Raw genomic sequence first — 17915 nt, 5'->3', positions numbered from 1 at the left:
AATGCAGTAGGGACACTAAGCAGACCTGTTCCTGGGAGATGGGAAGTCCTTTGTCAGCAGATTTTGGCTGAAGGACTCCCCCGTCTTTGCCAAACCTTCCGGAGATGGCACGGCAGCCTAGGATGCTTCTGTCCATCCTGCTCTCCCTCTCTCCTTCACTGAGGTCACACCTGCATCTTGTTCTGACAGCTCTCCCAGCCTTCTTAAGTACCCCATCCCTCTGATTTCCTGTCACACAAGCATTTCCTCTAATAAAATCCTCACATGTTTAAGCCCATTTTGGCATGTGTTTCCAGGAGGACCTATGCTGATATGCACTCTAACTGGTCGCCCTGCCCTTGGCCCTCCCCACTACGCAGTCCATTTTCAACACAGTAACTAGAGTGATCCTTTTAAAGTCAGGTCTTGTCACTCCCCTTTTCAAAATGCTGCATTGTTTTCTCCATTTTACTAACAGTAAAACTCAAGGTCCTTTCAAATGCTTCCAATTACTGCTCTGGCCTCATCTTCAACACCTCTCATCCTGGCTTACTCCTCTCCCGCCATGCAGCATTCTTGCTGTTCCTCATTCATACCAGACACTTCTGCCTCAGGGCCTTTGCACAAGCTGCTCTTTCTGCCTAGAATGTGCTTCACTCAGATTTCTGCATGGCCAAGGCTTTCATCTCCTTTAAGTATTTGCTCAAATGTCCTCATATCCCAAAATCCCTCACTTCACAACCCAATTTAATACTTAAACTGCTCCTCACTCCCACATTCCTGATTGCCTTCTTCCTGCTCTACTTTTTCTTTTTTTCATAGCACTCATCACCTTTTAAAATACTAGGTAATGTTAACTGTTTGTTTGTCTCTCTTCCCTGGAACAACAGGGATTTTTATCCATTTTGGTTACTAAATGTATCCAAAGTGCTTGAAACAGCGCCTGACACATAGTGGACATTCAAATGCATTTGTGGACTGAATAAATGAATGAACGAATGAGAAATTACTGTTTGGAAGAAGGTTAACATTGGTAGCGCTGTGGTGATCCAGCCTACGCAGACCGTGTGAATTACAGGTGCAGTGTCAAGTGCACCCAGACTGCTGTGTACCACGCTTTCTGCGCATGTTTCAAATGTCTAACTAGAATACTGTAGATGGTTCGTGTGGATTCTTGGGTGACACATTTCTATGAGCATCACTCCTTACTTTCTAGCAGTAGATTGAATGCAGATGTGATCAAAATTGTGAAGGTGACACAGAAACTATGGTAATCTAGGAAACTGACCAGGTCTACTTCTTCATTTTACAGGTAAGTAAACTTCCAGAACTATGAGAAACAAATGTTTGTTGTTTAGAAGCCACACAGTTTATGGTCTCCTGTTATAGCAGCCTGAACAGACTGACTAGTAGCACAAATGGAATAATCTTCAAGAAATTATTAAGTGAATAAAGCAAGGTACGAAAGAGAGTAGTTAGTATGCTATAACTGGTTGACAAAGTCTATGCATATATATGTGCCTATGTATATGTATAGCTAATATCTATGACAATCTATATGATGATTCCAATAGACTCCATAAAAAGTTGTTAACAGTGGTTTTCCCCCATGAGGAACTAAGTGGCTGGGGAAAAGGGGTATATTAGAAACTCAATTTTCATTCTACTGTTTTGTGCCATTTGAATTCAGATCATGTGCTTTTGAATAACTATTAAACAGATAAACAAGAGTGCATTTATTTTATTGACAGAAAGAAAAAAATTGCAGAAGTATATAATCCCACCTGAGATAAGGAAACGGTTCTCTCCATGAGGGTCTTGGTCCGCCTGAAGCCTGGGTCACTTTCTGCAAGGACAATCATGGTTTTCTTGCCGATGAATTCCAAAGCATCAAGACCACCTGTTAAGACGCTTTTACCCTGCAGATGAGATAATTGCACGAGATTAGATTTTTACATTTCGCTGTTTCACAGCAGTCAGCAACTCCTAGATGGCTCTATCTTCAAATATTAAAATCAATATGAAGTCATAATTTTTTCTCATCTGGAGATTTATCAGATTTATCATCCATTTAATCTTATTTCCTTTTCTTGGGAAGGTATTCATCATATATGTTGTAGGGCACATAATATTATTATTTGTCGGGTTGTTGTTCAGTTTTTTAAATTTATTTAAATTAGTCTCAAGTATACAGTACATTGGTTAGACATCTACATAGTTCATAAAACGATCTCCCCAGTTTCTCCCTCCTTCCCCTGGCCCTCCACCTAGCCATCATATTAATGCTAACGTCATTCCCTCTGCCAGGGCACATAATATTATTTAAAAAGAATGCTTATGAAAAACCAAAGCATAGCTGGGATTAATTTCACTAGCTCTGTGTGTTTAAATAGATATGTATCTAATACATAAAATTAATATGTGACCCAACTGCTTTGTTTGAAAAAATTTTAATCTAACTAACAGAATTATTTGGAGCAATCTATTAAAATGTCAAACACTCCAGCCAATTTAGAGAATTCTTTAATCTAGGGCCCTGGTGTGTAGGACTCTCAGGCTGTTTCAGATGCTCTTGCACACTTTCAGACCCTAGCAATAACTGCCTACAATTAGCATATTCATGAACTAAGATAGGTTGACTTCCATATACTACTGTCTTTAAAAACTATTCCATTATATGGTTATCCTCTTGCAAATCCCTTTGTCAGCTATTGTTTTCCTTAAAAAAAAAAAAAAGACTAAAAATAATCAAGTTTTACTCACATAAACAGAACTTAAATTCTATACAACTGCAATTACAATATGCATATATCTTTTTTCCCATCTTACATGAATTTATATACATTATATATTTTTTATTATATTATTACCTATATGTATTTCTGGTCTTCATAATTATCACTTCGGTGGCAATGTTCGATTTCACTGAGCTAATATTTTGTCAGTCATTTAGACTTCGTTTTCAGATTTGGGAGCCAATCAATAATCACATTATATGACAGATTTTAAAATACACATACTTTGGGAGGGGTATGGGATATTAGCAATTCATACTTCTGCATAATTTATTTCCTTCTACTATTCTATGAGAATTTCTATAGTAGCAAATAAAGCAAAAGAAGGAAGGACATAGGGACTTTGAGTAAGGGCAAACCTGGTGGGGGTGTCTAGAGAACAGGGAACACATTAGTTCCCTTTTATTTACACTTTTATTTTCCATGGTTTCAGTTACTTGCAGTCACGTGTAATTAAAAAATATAAAATGGAAGATTCCGGAAATAAACAATTCATAAATTTTAAACTGTGCGCCGTTCTAGTAGTGTGATGAAATCTTGTGCCATCCTGCTCCATCCCACCCTGGACTCATCCCTTAGTCACTTAGTAGCCATCTCAGTTATCAGTGTGACTGTCTTGGTCTTGCAGTGCTTGTGTTCAAATTAACCCTTATTGTACTTAAATATGGCCTCAAAGCACAAGAGTAGTGATGCTGGCAATTTGGATATGCCAAAAAGAAACCATAAAGTGTTTCCTTTAAGTAAAAAGGTATATATAGATATACAAATATATATGTATATGTATATATACATACATACACACAAAAAAACAGTATATATAGGGTTCAGTACTATCTGCAGTCTCAGGCATCCACTGCAGGTCCTGGAATGTATCCCCCACAGAGAAAGGGGAAACAATTGCACCAGAAAATTGGAAAGAACACAGAAAGGAATGTGAGGATGCGGCATACAAATTCAGAATGCCCTGAACTGTAGCTCAGGGAGACCGTGAATTCATTTCTTATACCAGAGATATTGAAAGAGCTCCTTGCCATCTCTAGCCCTACAAATTCCCCAGGGCATCCTAGACTTGTCTTGCTAGTTTACTCCTAAAACACGTTTGCTTCTCTTCTTTCACTCTACTTAGTCTATAGTTCCTCCAATATCAATGAGAGGAGCAGTTATTTTCTATTTCTACCCAAAGTCCAGGTAAGACACTCTCATATGTGAGTCTACAGCCCCTCTTCCCATATTGCATTGTGTTTGCCTGTTGAGGTGTCTCTATCTTCTGGGATATGTGCCCTCTTGTTTGCCAGGATATACCTAGAATCTAGCATAGCTCCTGGTATATATAACGAAGGCTAATCATCGTTTTTTAAAATTAATTAGTGAATAAATTGAACATGAGCCGTATTTCTTGAAAAACTTGTTCATGTTCATTGGTTTTACATAGCAGAAAATAAACCTTTCTCCTCGACCTCATCTCAGTGGGGGTGCCTCCCCCCCCTTTTTGCATTATTCATCAGTGTTAGTCTATGATAACAAGATTCTTTAAGACATAGGCAGGGGCCTGGAGGTGGGGGTGGGGATGGGGTGTGGGGGAGCAGGCTTTGGGTTAAAGAGAGAGTGGGAGTTGGGAGGTAGAAATGGGGAAAGAATGTTGGTCTAGTTATCTGCAAACGCTAGAAACATCTCGAGGATGTTGTTCCTGACTCCTTACCAGCATTTTTAAATTTTAAATGGCTTTACAATTTTTCAAGTTGAAGGTTAAGAGACACAGATCACTGAAGAAAAACAGCTGTCCCAGCTCCAAGAAAGAGCCCTCTCTCCCCACCAACCAAAGGCTGTCCTTGCAGCAGCCGGAAAGGACACTGTTACATCAGATTGAAAAATGTTCCTTTTTAAGTAGCTCCTTTCCTTTAAACACAAAATCCATTTATTTCATTTTGCCCTTATTATTTTGGTTCCAAGCTTGTGCCCACTCTGTAGAAGAGAGCATAACAAAACCATAATCCTAAATTATGATGAGCAAGGCCATCTTTTCTCTGATGTATCTAGGTCACCGGTAAATAGAGATGTCAAAATAAGGCGCTGAGAGACACCGGGGAAAAACCGAGGAAGCAGCTAATGACTTACTGTGTTTTGAACCACACTGGTGATGGCTGACAGCATGCCCCGAGACCCCGATGAAGGTGAAGTGGGCGGGCTTTCTGCGGGGCTCTGATCTGTGACCGCATCCGCTACTAAAGAGAAAAACATCCTTTCAGAGTTCATTTTGCTGATCTAAACTTCGAAATCTTCTATATGTGCACACAGTGTAATACAGCCCAAATCCAAGAAGCCCCCAAATAAACACATCACTCACTTTGAGGGACGTCATTTTCGGTGTCAGGTTGGGCCTCTTCAGAAGAGCTGGAATTTACACTGTGAATCCGTAGGGTGGCCCCTGCTTTTTCCTTGACTGCTGTCAATCCATGGCCTATCAGGAAATAAAAATATGCCTCATGAATACAATATAAATCCATGGTCTGCAAATTCTATAGCTCATCTTCCAGAGTAGTTGTTAAGCTGTAGATGTATATTCTGATTGTTAAAGAGTGTGGTGGTGAGTAGCATAGATTCTGTGATCCCTCAGATGTGGTTCCAGTCTGAGCTCAGATTCACCATTGCCTAGTTGGTGACCTTGGAGCAGTTATGTAACCTCCCAGTGACTCAGTTTCTTCTTTGGGTTGTTATGAGGAGCAAATAAGAGAAACTTCTGTAAAGTACTCCCGGATGCTTTATTACCCACTTTGGCTTCTCACACTGTCTAACTAGCAACCTGGGATTCCAATCCCAAGATATTACCTGTGAATAGTGTCTTATTCTTATTTCCTTTACTGTTTTTCAAGCTCCTCAACACAGGGGTGCATCGTCCACTTTTTGGTCAGGCCCAGCGCACTCTAGGTGCTCCACTGCTATTTGGCGAATTGAAATTAGTCGAGCCTCGACACGCTCTTTCCATGTGTTAGTCATTCCTTTAATATAGAGAGAGGGTCTAGAGCCAAAGTATCAGAAACAAAAGGCAAGCCCGTGGGAAAACCAAAGAGGGAACCCGACTGTCTTAAGCAGCTGTGACCATTGTCTTACACAGGAACAGTCCAAATACTAGTTATAAGAGTAGTCGGCCAGGATGAAGCGCGCTGATTTTACTCCATCTGAGCAGGTACTGAACCTCCATCCCCCAGACCCACACAGATGGGTATTCGGTAACTGTCTGGTAAACACAGAACTGAACTTCTCATCCCCTGCCCTGTGCCAACGTGCCAACACACGCGCATCCACACACACACACACACACACACACACACCTTGGCTTGATAGTCTTGTCTACTTTTTATTCTGGGTTTTTTTTCCTCCTTAGAGGCTCTCATGACGAGCGATCACTTTTCTCAGAGTTCTCAGACTGAATGAAAAAGTTAATAGCCCACTGGTGCTCCTACGCGGCTGTGTGAGCTCTTGAAGGAGAAACAGCATGAGCTCCCACAGCACTCACCACCCCCTCAATGCCCTGGGAGAAAACGAAGGATTTCAGTTGAGACCTGGGCAACCTCAGGTTGTTAAAACCCAAGGCAGCATCAATGTTCATTAACACGTGGGGAAAAAAATCTCAAATCATGCAGGATTCGAGTGCCAAAGATAACCAATAATCTACTTCAGAAGGTGCTGTTAATTGTCTGTCTCCCACATAAGAGAAAGACCTGGATGAATCTTGGGCCCAAATAGTGATATTTAATCAGCTGTAACTTTATCGGAGTAATCTTAACATAATCAGGACACTGATATTCACCGCACAGATACAGGACTAATTATGTCCAATGAGAATCACCAGTCATTATATACAATTTGGAAAACTCTGAAACTTAAAAACATTATTAACAATGTTCATAAAATTAATTACATATATCTATATTCACGTACAGGTCTTTTAATACAGTTCAAATTCATAGTGCGTTGCTTGTAGGGGGAAAAAAGATGCCTTATAACTGCTAAAACAAAGAATTAATTCTCTCTAGCTTCCAATGAATTCAAGCATTTCAATGGAAACTTATTGGAGTTTTAGTGACATCTTTAAGTTATAGGATATAACCACCTAACTTATTTACATACTGAGTCCGTATTCCTTGCCGTCTTTTAAAAACATGTATTTTTCAAAGGAAATAATGTATATCTAGATCTGAATTTATGATTCTCATCTAGATTTCTGAGAGCTAAATCAAAGAATAAAGGTATTTGAGAAGGCTGGGAAGCATCTGCTACAGCTTCTTTGCATAAGCCATGCAAGAAAGATGATTCCACACCCTTCCCTGAGACCATGCGGGGTTTATTAAACCTCATTATCATTATCTCCTCTTTCACCTTCTCCACCCCCCTGCAGGTTAGGGCCATGTCTGATTCTCTTCCTAGAGAAGAATAGCTTCTCACCACATTAGAACACAAATGATGACGGAAATATGTATGCATAAGCTGCCTCTAGAAAAACCAGTTTCTGGAATGAAATACTATTTTTATGTGCATATAAATGTGATGTGTCTGTTTGACATGACAATGTTACTCCAGCTACACACACACACACACACACACACACACACACACACACACACACACACAGCTTTATTGAGGTATAATTGATATCCACAGAATTGCATATATTTAAGGTTTCTCCAATTATATATTCTGATAAATAATTCTTCTCTCTAAATTCTTTTGTTAATGAAAGTATGTCTTAGCTGTATTCTACTAGAAATATAAAGCTATGGTTTTTAGCTAAGGTTCACACTCTATACCACACCCTACTTTGAAGAATAACTTCTAAAACTTTACTTAGTGTGACATCTAGTGCTCAGAATGAGGAAGTAATAATATGGAGTCACTGCTGCCTTTTGACTGGGAGTAATTCATTCTTAGAGCTATTGATTGGGTTCTACCAATAACAAAGAAAAACAATAAATATGAATAATACTATATAGTTCATAGATTTTTCTTCAAATGTCATCACGAACCCTAAGTAACCTCAAAGAAATTAAATCTCTCCAAATTCCATGGATCTGAAGGTGAAATATTCTCTACCTCTTGACATACTGCAGTAAAAAAAGGGGGCGGGGGGAGAGTGAGCATTGCAAAGAAGATAAGAGTGTTGTATAAATACTATGATACTGTGTCATTTAAAAACAAATGTTAAATGATTGTCTGTGATTAATTTATCACTTATATTCTAGTGGAAAAAAACCCTAAACTTAGGAGTCAGGAGTTTTGTGAAGGAATTTTGGTTTCATCATGTATTAGCTGTGTAATCTTGGTGAGTTACTTAACCTCTCTGAGTCTCTGCTGTTGTGTCTTCTCTGAAAGGAGGATTAGAGCATCTACCTTCCAGGGTTTTTAAGGTCACTGAAAAGTAATATATGAAACCTTTGGTATGGCCCACACTTACTAAGCACTCGCTACGTCCCAGACACCGGACTAAATATTTTTAGTACAGTAAATTATCACATTAAATCTTCGCAACACCCTTATGAGATACAGATATTATTATCCTCATTTCATAATTGAGAAAACTGAGACCTGATGACATGAAATCACTTGTTCCATGTCCCCAAGCCAATAAGCAGCAGAGACAGAATTTGAACCTACTCCTTCTGACTCTAGAATTCATATTCTCAATCACTATTATATTAAGAAAGTTTTATCTGCCATTTATAGTTGATTAAATGTTCTTTAGTCCTATTTCTATAGCTCCTTGGAAATCAGATCTTTGATTAGGAGCTTCCTCATTTTTAAAACATTAGCTTTACTTAACTTACCTTGACCAAACAGCAAGGTGAAGGTCACCTCTACAATGAAACTTTGGAGATCCAACTCTGCCCCTGTCAGCCATGCCTTGGTTGGCATAGCTTAATGTTTTTAAGGTCTTTCCCATGCTGAACAGGCACGAATCCCAGGACACTGTACACCTACATGTAAGTGTTCCGGACCTGACTTTTTCTACTTCACAATACACAGTGGAGGTTTCAGCCCATACACATAGTGGTGGTGGAGGCTGTGTGTGTTGCCTGGGATCATGGTGTTCACTTTCCTCGCTGCTGGGAGTGTTTGCTGACAGTTCTCACCTGAATATCTCCCTTTGAAATTCCCGTGGCCAAAGGATACTAGTGCCCCCAACTATACTACAATGACCAGTCAATGGGGAGTTGGTGATACAAAACCTTGGTGCTGAGCATTCATGTGGGACTTAGGCTGGAGGCTCAGACGTAACTGCATTGCAGTCAACTTCTTGCTCACCCAGCTCTGCTGCCCAATCCTTCACTCTTTTGTGAGAATTGCTCTTGAGAGCACTTCCCAGTAAAACTGCAGCACACTCATCTTTGCCTCAGTCTCTCTCCTGGGCATCCACCCTAGAACACTGATCTACCTCATTCTTTTTAATGGTTGCATAGTATTATTCCACTGAATAGATATATCGCATTTTCGCATTCTCTGTGGGTGGGTATTTTGGTTGTTTCCAGTTTTTCATATATGCCTGGTGAACTCCCTCACCTTCTTTATGTCTTTGTTCAAATATCATCTCACTAAGGTCTACCCTTCACCACCCTTTTTAAAACTTTAACCTGTACTCCAAAACCTCTTACCCTTCTCCATTTTATATTTTTTATAGACTTACCACTTTCTAGCCCTCTATGTAATTTTTCTATTCAATATGTGTATTGTTCATGCTCCCACTAGCATGTAAGCAAGCTCTACTAGGGCATGGGTCTTTGTCTTATTTGTTCACTGCTTTATCTCAAGTGCCTAAAAAAGTGCCTGGCATGATAAGTATTAGCTGAGTGAATTCTCTATTGAACACCTCTGCACACATATATTAATGAATTTGTGCAAAGGCTTAACAGTGAAACTGCTGGGCTAAAAGCTATGTGCATTGAAAATATTATAAATAGTGCTAATTGCTCTTCTGAAATTGGTACCAGTTTTCACTCTCCTTTGGTGAATTTTCAAGAAATAGAACAATTTTAAAATATTGACTGCATTTCAGACTCCTCTATCAATAAATTCAAGATATTATAAAAATTTGCGAGGAACAGTTGTTTAGAAAAACACACAGATGGTGTTACTGGGCTCCACTAAAGCAAACCAGCGCGGCAAAAAGAAGAGCCAATCAGCGTTACTTTTGGAAAAGTCCTCCCTCTCCATGGTGATGGTTGATGTCCAGTCTGTAATCAGACTTCTTTTTAGGTTGAAATTTGACCAGAAGAGTTTCTGAACTGATAGTGTTTGCCCAGACCTCAAATTCACTAACTCCTAGCCCTTATTCACAGATTATAAAGGATTGTGAACAAACTCTAGTCATTAATCCTATTATCTTTTGTATCACGATTCTTGAGAAGTCTTACATCATCATCAATGTCACATGAATCCATGTGATTTACAGTTAAGAGTTCTCATTTTAGTATCATTTTGACAAGTTTTCCATTCTCTGTAATAAACACTGTCATTATTTCTGACAGTGCTGGTAGAAGTGTTTTATTACAATGTACAGAAGTCAAAAAAATGTGTGACTTGGGAGAGAATGGGGAAGGTGACGTTAATTTTGAAAAGGTGAAAAAACAGAGTAGATGCACTTCTCTCTCGTTAGGTTCTCTTGCAGAAGGTGTTTAGACTCATAAAACTGTCAACACTAGACTTTGAAGTAAACATTTAGGCCTTTCGTAGTATCTAGGAATACACTACTCTGTTCTACCATGGAGCTTTTACTTCAGTACACATATCCGTATATGTTTCAGCAGTGTGGACTTTCATTCTGATTATTGATGGTCTACCACTCTTAGCAGTATATTCTAGGAACGAGTCAGGTCTCTAAGATGTTTGTGGGCGATCACATCTGTTCTCACAACATCACTTTGAAATGGTCATCAAGAAGAACTTTTTTTCTTTCACATTTTTCCTTTCCCACTCTGGCTTCTGCCTGGATCTTAAATAATGATCATTTTTATTGCATTTTATGAATTTGTACAAATGCATGGGTGACAGATGATCAAGTCTCCTTGGAATGCGATGATAACACAGCTGTGGGTGAAACTAATCCAAGAATTACGGCCTCTCCAAAAATGATTGTTGGCTGAGAGATGTTTGATTATATACACATTGGGAAGGTTGCTTTTTCTCATTTCCCCTCAACCTTGGGGTCAAAGTAGTGAGACAAAAGACAAAATATAAAAACGCAGGATAGCGAAAAGTCAAATTTCTGTATTTTTCCACTTAGCACAGTGCTTACAAATCTTTCTCTTTCTATATATAGCCATAGCCTATGGAACCATCAGATTCCAGAAGTTGGAAAGAACCTTAGAATATTTCAAGTTCCCCCACCCACACTTTTCCCAATAAAGAAGCTGACTCTCGGAGAGGTGACATGCATGGTGCAGCTAGTCAGTGACAGTTCTTTGTGATTACAAGTTAGTAGCAGTCAGGACCAGGTCTCAGCCCTTATGATTCCTGATATAGTGCTCTATCCAAGAGAGAACCATCTTTTAAATGTCCCATTCTCCAATTATTCTCCTGCCAACTCTAAACAATTCTAACTATTGTGATGGTAGTTTTTCAACAACTGTTAAGAAGTATTGGTTTCTGTTTCTAGTGCTCAATTGACAGCTCTGTGTTTTGTTACAGACTATGTGTTTTGCACTCCTGTCGGCAATTGGAATTACCCTGGGGGTGACATGAGGTTTCTGAGTAGAAATCAATTATAATGGATTACATAATTCTTTTTCTTTCTTTGTTTGTTTCTTTTTTTTTTTTTTTTTTTACTTTCTACAGGCAATTTATAAACCTTTAAGAACATGTTTATTGCTCTGAGTGCTCTGTTTTCCAATAAGTTGATTTGCCTTATGATAATAAGCTATTAATACTGCAAAGCCCTGGGTGGACATCATGCCTCTACATGATGGGAGGCGTGCCTAGCTTGCATCCCTCAATCTCAAGGTAGCAGCTCAATATAGAGCACTTCCAGAATGTCACCCATAACGTTTGAAAGCCTCTCTTCACAGATGGCTGGCCCCTATTCCAACCCTGTTTCAGGCCGTGAGCCTGGTTTTGGCAGCTCTCCATTTGTGGGCACTTGTGATTCCCATTATCTTTTGGGAGTCAAACTCCCCACCACCACCGCTTCCTGTTCCCATCTTTGGAATTCATGATTTCAGCCTCTCTTCGTGCTACATGTTTTAGTTTTCTATCAAGTCCACAAAGATACTTATCCTGTTTTAAAGTATATATGGATACACACACACACACACACACACACACATATCCATATAATATATATGTACATATATATGTGTGTATATATATATATATACATATAATAGTTTTGCTTTTATTTTAACTACTATTATTATGTAAAGTCTTAGCGCATCTTGACCTGAAATCTCCAAACTGTGTCTAAGAGCAACTTAGGTGTGGTATTCAGTTATACTGCTGTCGTATTCCTTGGGGATGTGATGACTAGTGGTGAGCGACAAATTTAGTCTCTATTTTCTAAAGACAGCTCCAATTTGTCTAAAGGAATGCTTAGAAAGAACATCAACATTTTGAAATTTCTTTATCTCCCTCTTGTGCCCTTTGACCATTGTTAGTGCAGACGAGAGAAAAATGCCAAGATTCAAATGCTTTTCAAAATTTCGGCATGAAGCCAGAGCCATGAAAAGATACCAAGTTTCTGGGATTAGTGGTATAACTAATGAGGATTTCAAACAGAAAAGGGAAGTATGGTAGGCAGTATTGAGAAATGGCCCCCAAGATTCTCACCTCCTCGTGTACACACGCTATGTAAGCACACACCCCTCACAGTGTGGGTAAGATTGTGAATGTGTTTGTTTCCCTCCCATGATTAGATTATGTTATATGGCAAAGTTGAAGAGATCTTTCAGTTGGATGTTAGTTAATCAAAAGAGAGATCAGTCAGGCAGAGAAAGACAAATACTATGTGACCTCACTTATATGTGGAATCTAAAGAACAAAATAAATGAACAAACTTAACGGAAGCAGACTCATAGATACAGAGAAAGAACTGATCATTGCTAGATGAGAGGAAGGTTAGGGGGCTGGGTGGAAAAGGTGAAGAAATTAAGAGGTACAAATTAATAGTTACTAAACGGGCACAGGGATATAAAGTATAGCATAAGAATATAGTCAATAATATTGTAATAACTATGTATAATGCCAGGTGAGTACTAGACTACTTGGGTGGATCACTTTGTAAATTGTATAAATGTCTAACCACTATCCTGTGCACCTGAAACTAATAGAAAATAATATTGAATGTCCACTCTAATTGAAAAATAAAAATAAAAAGACTTTTACATGGGGAAAGAGAGAGAGATCATCTTCAATGGGCCTGAACTGATCAGGTGAGCCTTTAAAAGGGACTGGGCCCTTCCTAAAGGGAGACATTTGAAGCAAAGGGGAGATTATCCTGCTGGCTTTGAAGAAAAATTGAGGGCAACTTCAAGTATCTGAGAGTGACCCCTGGTCATTAACCAGAAAGAAAATGGGGATATCAGCCCTACAATTGCAAGGAACTAAATTCTGCTCACACTTTGAATAACCCTGAAAGATGACCCTGAACACTAGATGAGAATGCAGCTGGCTGACATCTTAATTCCAGCCTGACAAGAAACTGAGCAGAGGGCCTAGAAACTGTGAAATAATCAACGTATGTTGTTTTAAGCCTCTAACTTTGTGGTAATTTGTTACATTGCAATAAAGGTGAATACGAGAGAGCATGCTGGACATCACTCTGATATTTTATAGACCAATGTGTGAATGTCACACAATCTCAGAGAAACTGTATCTGCAGCAACCATAAAAGGGCAAGTGTCAGCAGTGACTGACATTAATGATCATGCTGGTCCATAGGCTGTTACCTCTCTAGGTCTTTGGGATCAATTGTCACACAGAGCCAGTTGAGAACCACCAGAATTTTTAAGTGTTTGCAACATTAACAAGATACAATATTTGTCATCTTCACAGTACCTCAGACACAGGGAAACTTTAACTTCAAGAGCAATACCAAACATAAGCACAGGCTACAGATTAAGACATTGATTTCCGATTGAGTTAAAAAATGAGTGTCTACAAGTATGAGGTAAGACCTGCCACAGAAATAACATGCTGTTTTTTAAGCGGTAAAGCTAGAATCATCTACTGGTTATATTTCGACAGAACCCAGACACCTTGCAACACAAAAGGTCAAAGGTTGCACGAGGTTGTACATATTCGAAGGTCAGATTACAACAGAACATCTAAGATGCTAGAGAGTAAATTCAATGGGCAAGCTATCAGATGGTGCATGTAAAACCTTGTAAAGATCCAGCAAAGCTTAAAGTCAAATGATGAGGTATATCCACTGACCAATGAGAAACAATAGCAAATAGACAAACCAAGAGCAGAGCAGTTACAGGCAGGTGCACCTGTAAGTATGCACGAAAAACACCTGAAACTGCTACCCACAGGGCAGTTGATTTCTGTATTTACTGTGGAAGAAACTTACATTTAAACTTTTAACATAAAAATAAATCCTTTATAATAGAACTTTCTGAAGCACTAAATTCATTATAAACCAGGGGTGTCTGGACCCCATTATAACTGGAAGCACTCAGAACATCTTACTGTTTTAAGACATAAACCATGAGGATAGTTGTATAATTCAGCGACCATATTATTTATTTTTCGACGACTTACTTCAATTTTAAAAACTCTTAGACTCCACACTTCTAGTTTTTGGTCCAGAAAGCCTGTCACTCCTAAGTGCTACCAGTGGCAAGATCCATTTGATAGCCAATAAAAGCTCAAGAAAGCAGGCCGCCTGCAGGTGCTTCTTCCCACTTTCATAAAGAGATTATGTCCTGTTCAGAGAACAACACAGCTCCTCCGATTTAATGTGGTTAATTTTGCCATCTCCATATGTAGTCTCCATATCGTACCTGGCCCCTTCAATTAGCAATAGAGAAATTTTGCTCTCCAGGCCCTCTCCTCAGGAAGGTCAGCATTCATTTGATCACTATCTACTTCCTGCCAGAGCTCTTGTGATATTTGACAGACACGGAATTAGGGAAACGTAATCTAACCATTCTTCCAGGGATTCTAAATTTTATCAAATTAGATATCTGGTCCTTAAAGTGCTTGTGACCATGATCCATTGGAATAGAGAGAAAGACCTTCAAGCCTTCCTATCCCTCCTAGCTTAAGAAGTAACAATAGATTGGACTAATCATGGCCCATCACAAGATGCTCATGGCCATGAACTATACCTTGAGAACCCCTGAGTTAGACAATGTGAAAGCTATGTTACTTGTGGCTTCTCCTGCCTAGCTCTTTACTCTCTACCTTCAAGATGAAATGCCTTTGCTAAATAATCTTAGGCATGTTGATATTATAACATGTAGATAAGAAATGATCACATCAAGAATATTTTGACAAACCTGCACTGATGAAGACATTGTTCATTACATTTTCTCTTTGTATAAGAGCCAAAAGAATAAATTGCTTCAAAATGTAATACAAGAAAATAATAAATTTATCTAGGTGAACTAAGTTTTATTTTATCATTCAATGAGAAATACTGGTAACCAAGAAGCTCAGAGTAAAGGTCAATGCTCAATTATAGTAACTCTATTAGCCTTGGTATATATGTGTGTGTGTGTGTGTGTGTGTGTGTGTGTGTGTGTATACACACATATATACACATATATATTTATAAACACATACATATATTTCTTTCCTAACTGTATATATTTTTTCTATTTGTATTTCAATGCCCTGCTGATAAAGTGTTTTTATAGATACTTCAAATCATTTTAGGGAGTAGATGAGTTGTATATTTTAAAACATTCGAATGAAATAATAAGCACAAAGCTTTAAGAATATATTTTAAAAGCCTAAATCTTATATTTTAAGAGGTACTATAATATAGTGGCTTTTTAGGTAAAAAGCCATACTACTTGGTTCAAACGTCAACTCAGCCATTCCTGACTCTAAGCAAGGTGTTAGGCTCTCTGAGATTTAGCTTCCTTATTTCTAAAATGGAGAAAATAAGAGTACCTCCTTATATCTCAGCACATGGTATAATCAAACTATCATATCCTATTAGGTTTCTGGACTTATTCATTAAAATGAAAGATGTAATGCTTACCTACTGTGGCAGATGCTGATGAGAACAGAGATTTGCCCCAGGAGCCCCAGCCTGCCCATCTCCCTCCATGTGGAGGGGAATCCACCACCTGTAGAAAAACAGATGGTCCATAATGTCAGCAATTCAGTTTATCTCTGAATGGAAAAACATGCATTGGTTTGAAACAAAGGGAAAGGTTTTTTTGTTTGTTTTTTGTTTGTTTTCTAAACACCAACAACCACTGGTGTTTCTCACTGGCTTACACTGTATAAGGCCCATAAAAGAATACACCAACCCACACCGCAATAGTACTTTGGAGCCAAATTGATTAGTAGTGGTGTTGGCTACTGAGGGCTTGGTTTGAATAAGAAGAGAGTTTGATGTTAACAAAGACCCAAACATTCACCATCTGCAAGACAGGGACAGGACTGTGGGGGAAAATATTGAATATATTAGGGCACAAGAGTGATTTGAAAAGTTTAAAACAACTTTGACACATTCAGTTTTTACAGAACTAAACAACTGTGCTCTTCAAGGCAGAGTTAACTTCCAAATCTCTAGGGTGGTAGGAGGGAGCTTTGCCATGAGTAATGGGCAAAGTATCTAGAAAAGCATCAATGATCCTGGAGATGAGTAGCAGGAACAGGTGGCCTTTTGAGGCACACATCTTTTAAGGTGTTTACTCCACCCACAATGATCCCTGTAACCATATCTCTCCCTGTCTGTGGGTGTAGTGGATTTGAATTCTTTTGCCCAGGTATTTGTAATGGGACTGAGAGACTCTGGTTGAGCTTGAGCTGGTTGCTTGAATAGAAGATGAAAACTCAGAAAATGTAGGGTAAACATATTCTCTCCACCATGCAGACTAAGAATTAAGAGAAAGCAGAGCAGACTGAAGGAGATATATTCAGAGAAGCCGTCTGAATTCCTGAAACTTTCTCAGCCCCTAGTTGCTGCTCCTCTTCCAGGCTCTGCTGTAGTCTTATCTTTGGGTTCTACGAGATTCCCGCATAATGTATATCCGTCTACCTGTGTGTCTGTTTGTCTCTCTTCCTCTCCACTGATGTATCCCCAGAGTCTAGAAGAGTGCCTAGCATATAATGAGTTCTTAATAAACATATTTGTTGAATAAATAACTGAAATTCATCTATTTCCTTAAGTATGCAACAGTTCTTATTACTTGCAACCAATGCATCCTGATTCAGTTAGTGGAACCACATCTTTCTCTTACTATCTAGGAATATATTTTGGAAAGCAAGGCAATAATACATTAGGAGTTAGAGAATCACAATGCTTTCACTCAAAAAAGAAAAGAGACAAAAAAGAAGTTAAAGAGGAAGTAAAAAATCCTACAAAGTTTGTAGATTCTCTAACTTGTGACCCAAAGCTGGCCCGTCAGTTGTCTCCAAATCCCTTTTTCCTGCTGTTTGCCACTCCTGTAGATAAGAGTGGACATGTGAAATAGTTTGGAACTAATAAGATACAATTTGGAAAGTTTTGCCAATAAATTATAGTTATAGCTGGTACTAAGCTCTTTCCCCTTTCTTTGTTCTTACTCTGAATGTGAACATAATGCTTGAAACTGAAGCAACCATTTTTGCTGCCATGAAAGAAAGGCCAAGGAATTTCAGAGTCACTGGTCCTAGCACTGCTGAGCTACTAAACCAATGTGAGCAGCTGCCTATCTCTTTCTTTTTGTTAAGTGAGAAAAACATAAGTTGCTATTTTATAAGGTACTGCATGTTGGATTTTAGTTACTCGCACCCAAATGCAATCTTCACTGATTTGCCTAGTAAATATCAGATATTATCTGTCAGTATAGAGTACTGGTCAAGAGAAAAGGTTATGGAATTAAATTGCTTGGGTAGCAACAAGTTACTTAAGTCTTTTAAACTATCATTTACTCTTTGTGGTAGTATAAGAACCAATAGCCTCAGAGGGTTATCGTGATGATTAAAAGAAATAAT

At 38.7% G+C, this 17915-nt stretch overlaps 1 protein-coding gene across 5 annotated transcripts in view; it reads right to left on the bottom strand.

Moving 5' to 3' along the window:
* Positions 1-17915, bottom strand: part of FAM114A1 (family with sequence similarity 114 member A1) — a 62055-nt gene that overhangs the window by 27479 nt on the left and 16661 nt on the right. For 3 of the 5 annotated variants that reach the window (XM_036227612.1, XM_016140689.2, XM_016140692.2), the window contains 4 exons: positions 15970-16057; positions 5119-5232; positions 4890-4996; positions 1764-1898 (listed from right to left, as the gene is read on the bottom strand). In XM_036227612.1, coding sequence (XP_036083505.1) covers positions 1764-1898; positions 4890-4996; positions 5119-5232; positions 15970-16057 — 444 coding nt within the window. Of the gene's footprint in view, positions 1-1763; positions 1899-4889; positions 4997-5118; positions 5233-15969; positions 16058-17915 lie in introns of those variants that run through there. The other 2 variants (XM_036227613.1, XM_036227614.1) reach the window with 2 other exon arrangements.

Source organism: Rousettus aegyptiacus, unplaced genomic scaffold (assembly GCF_014176215.1).
Source record: "Rousettus aegyptiacus isolate mRouAeg1 unplaced genomic scaffold, mRouAeg1.p scaffold_m13_p_10, whole genome shotgun sequence".
Taxonomy (NCBI): domain Eukaryota; kingdom Metazoa; phylum Chordata; class Mammalia; order Chiroptera; family Pteropodidae; genus Rousettus; species Rousettus aegyptiacus.
The sequence above is the reverse complement of the archived record's forward strand: the minus strand, read 5'-3'. Positions and strand labels throughout refer to the sequence as shown.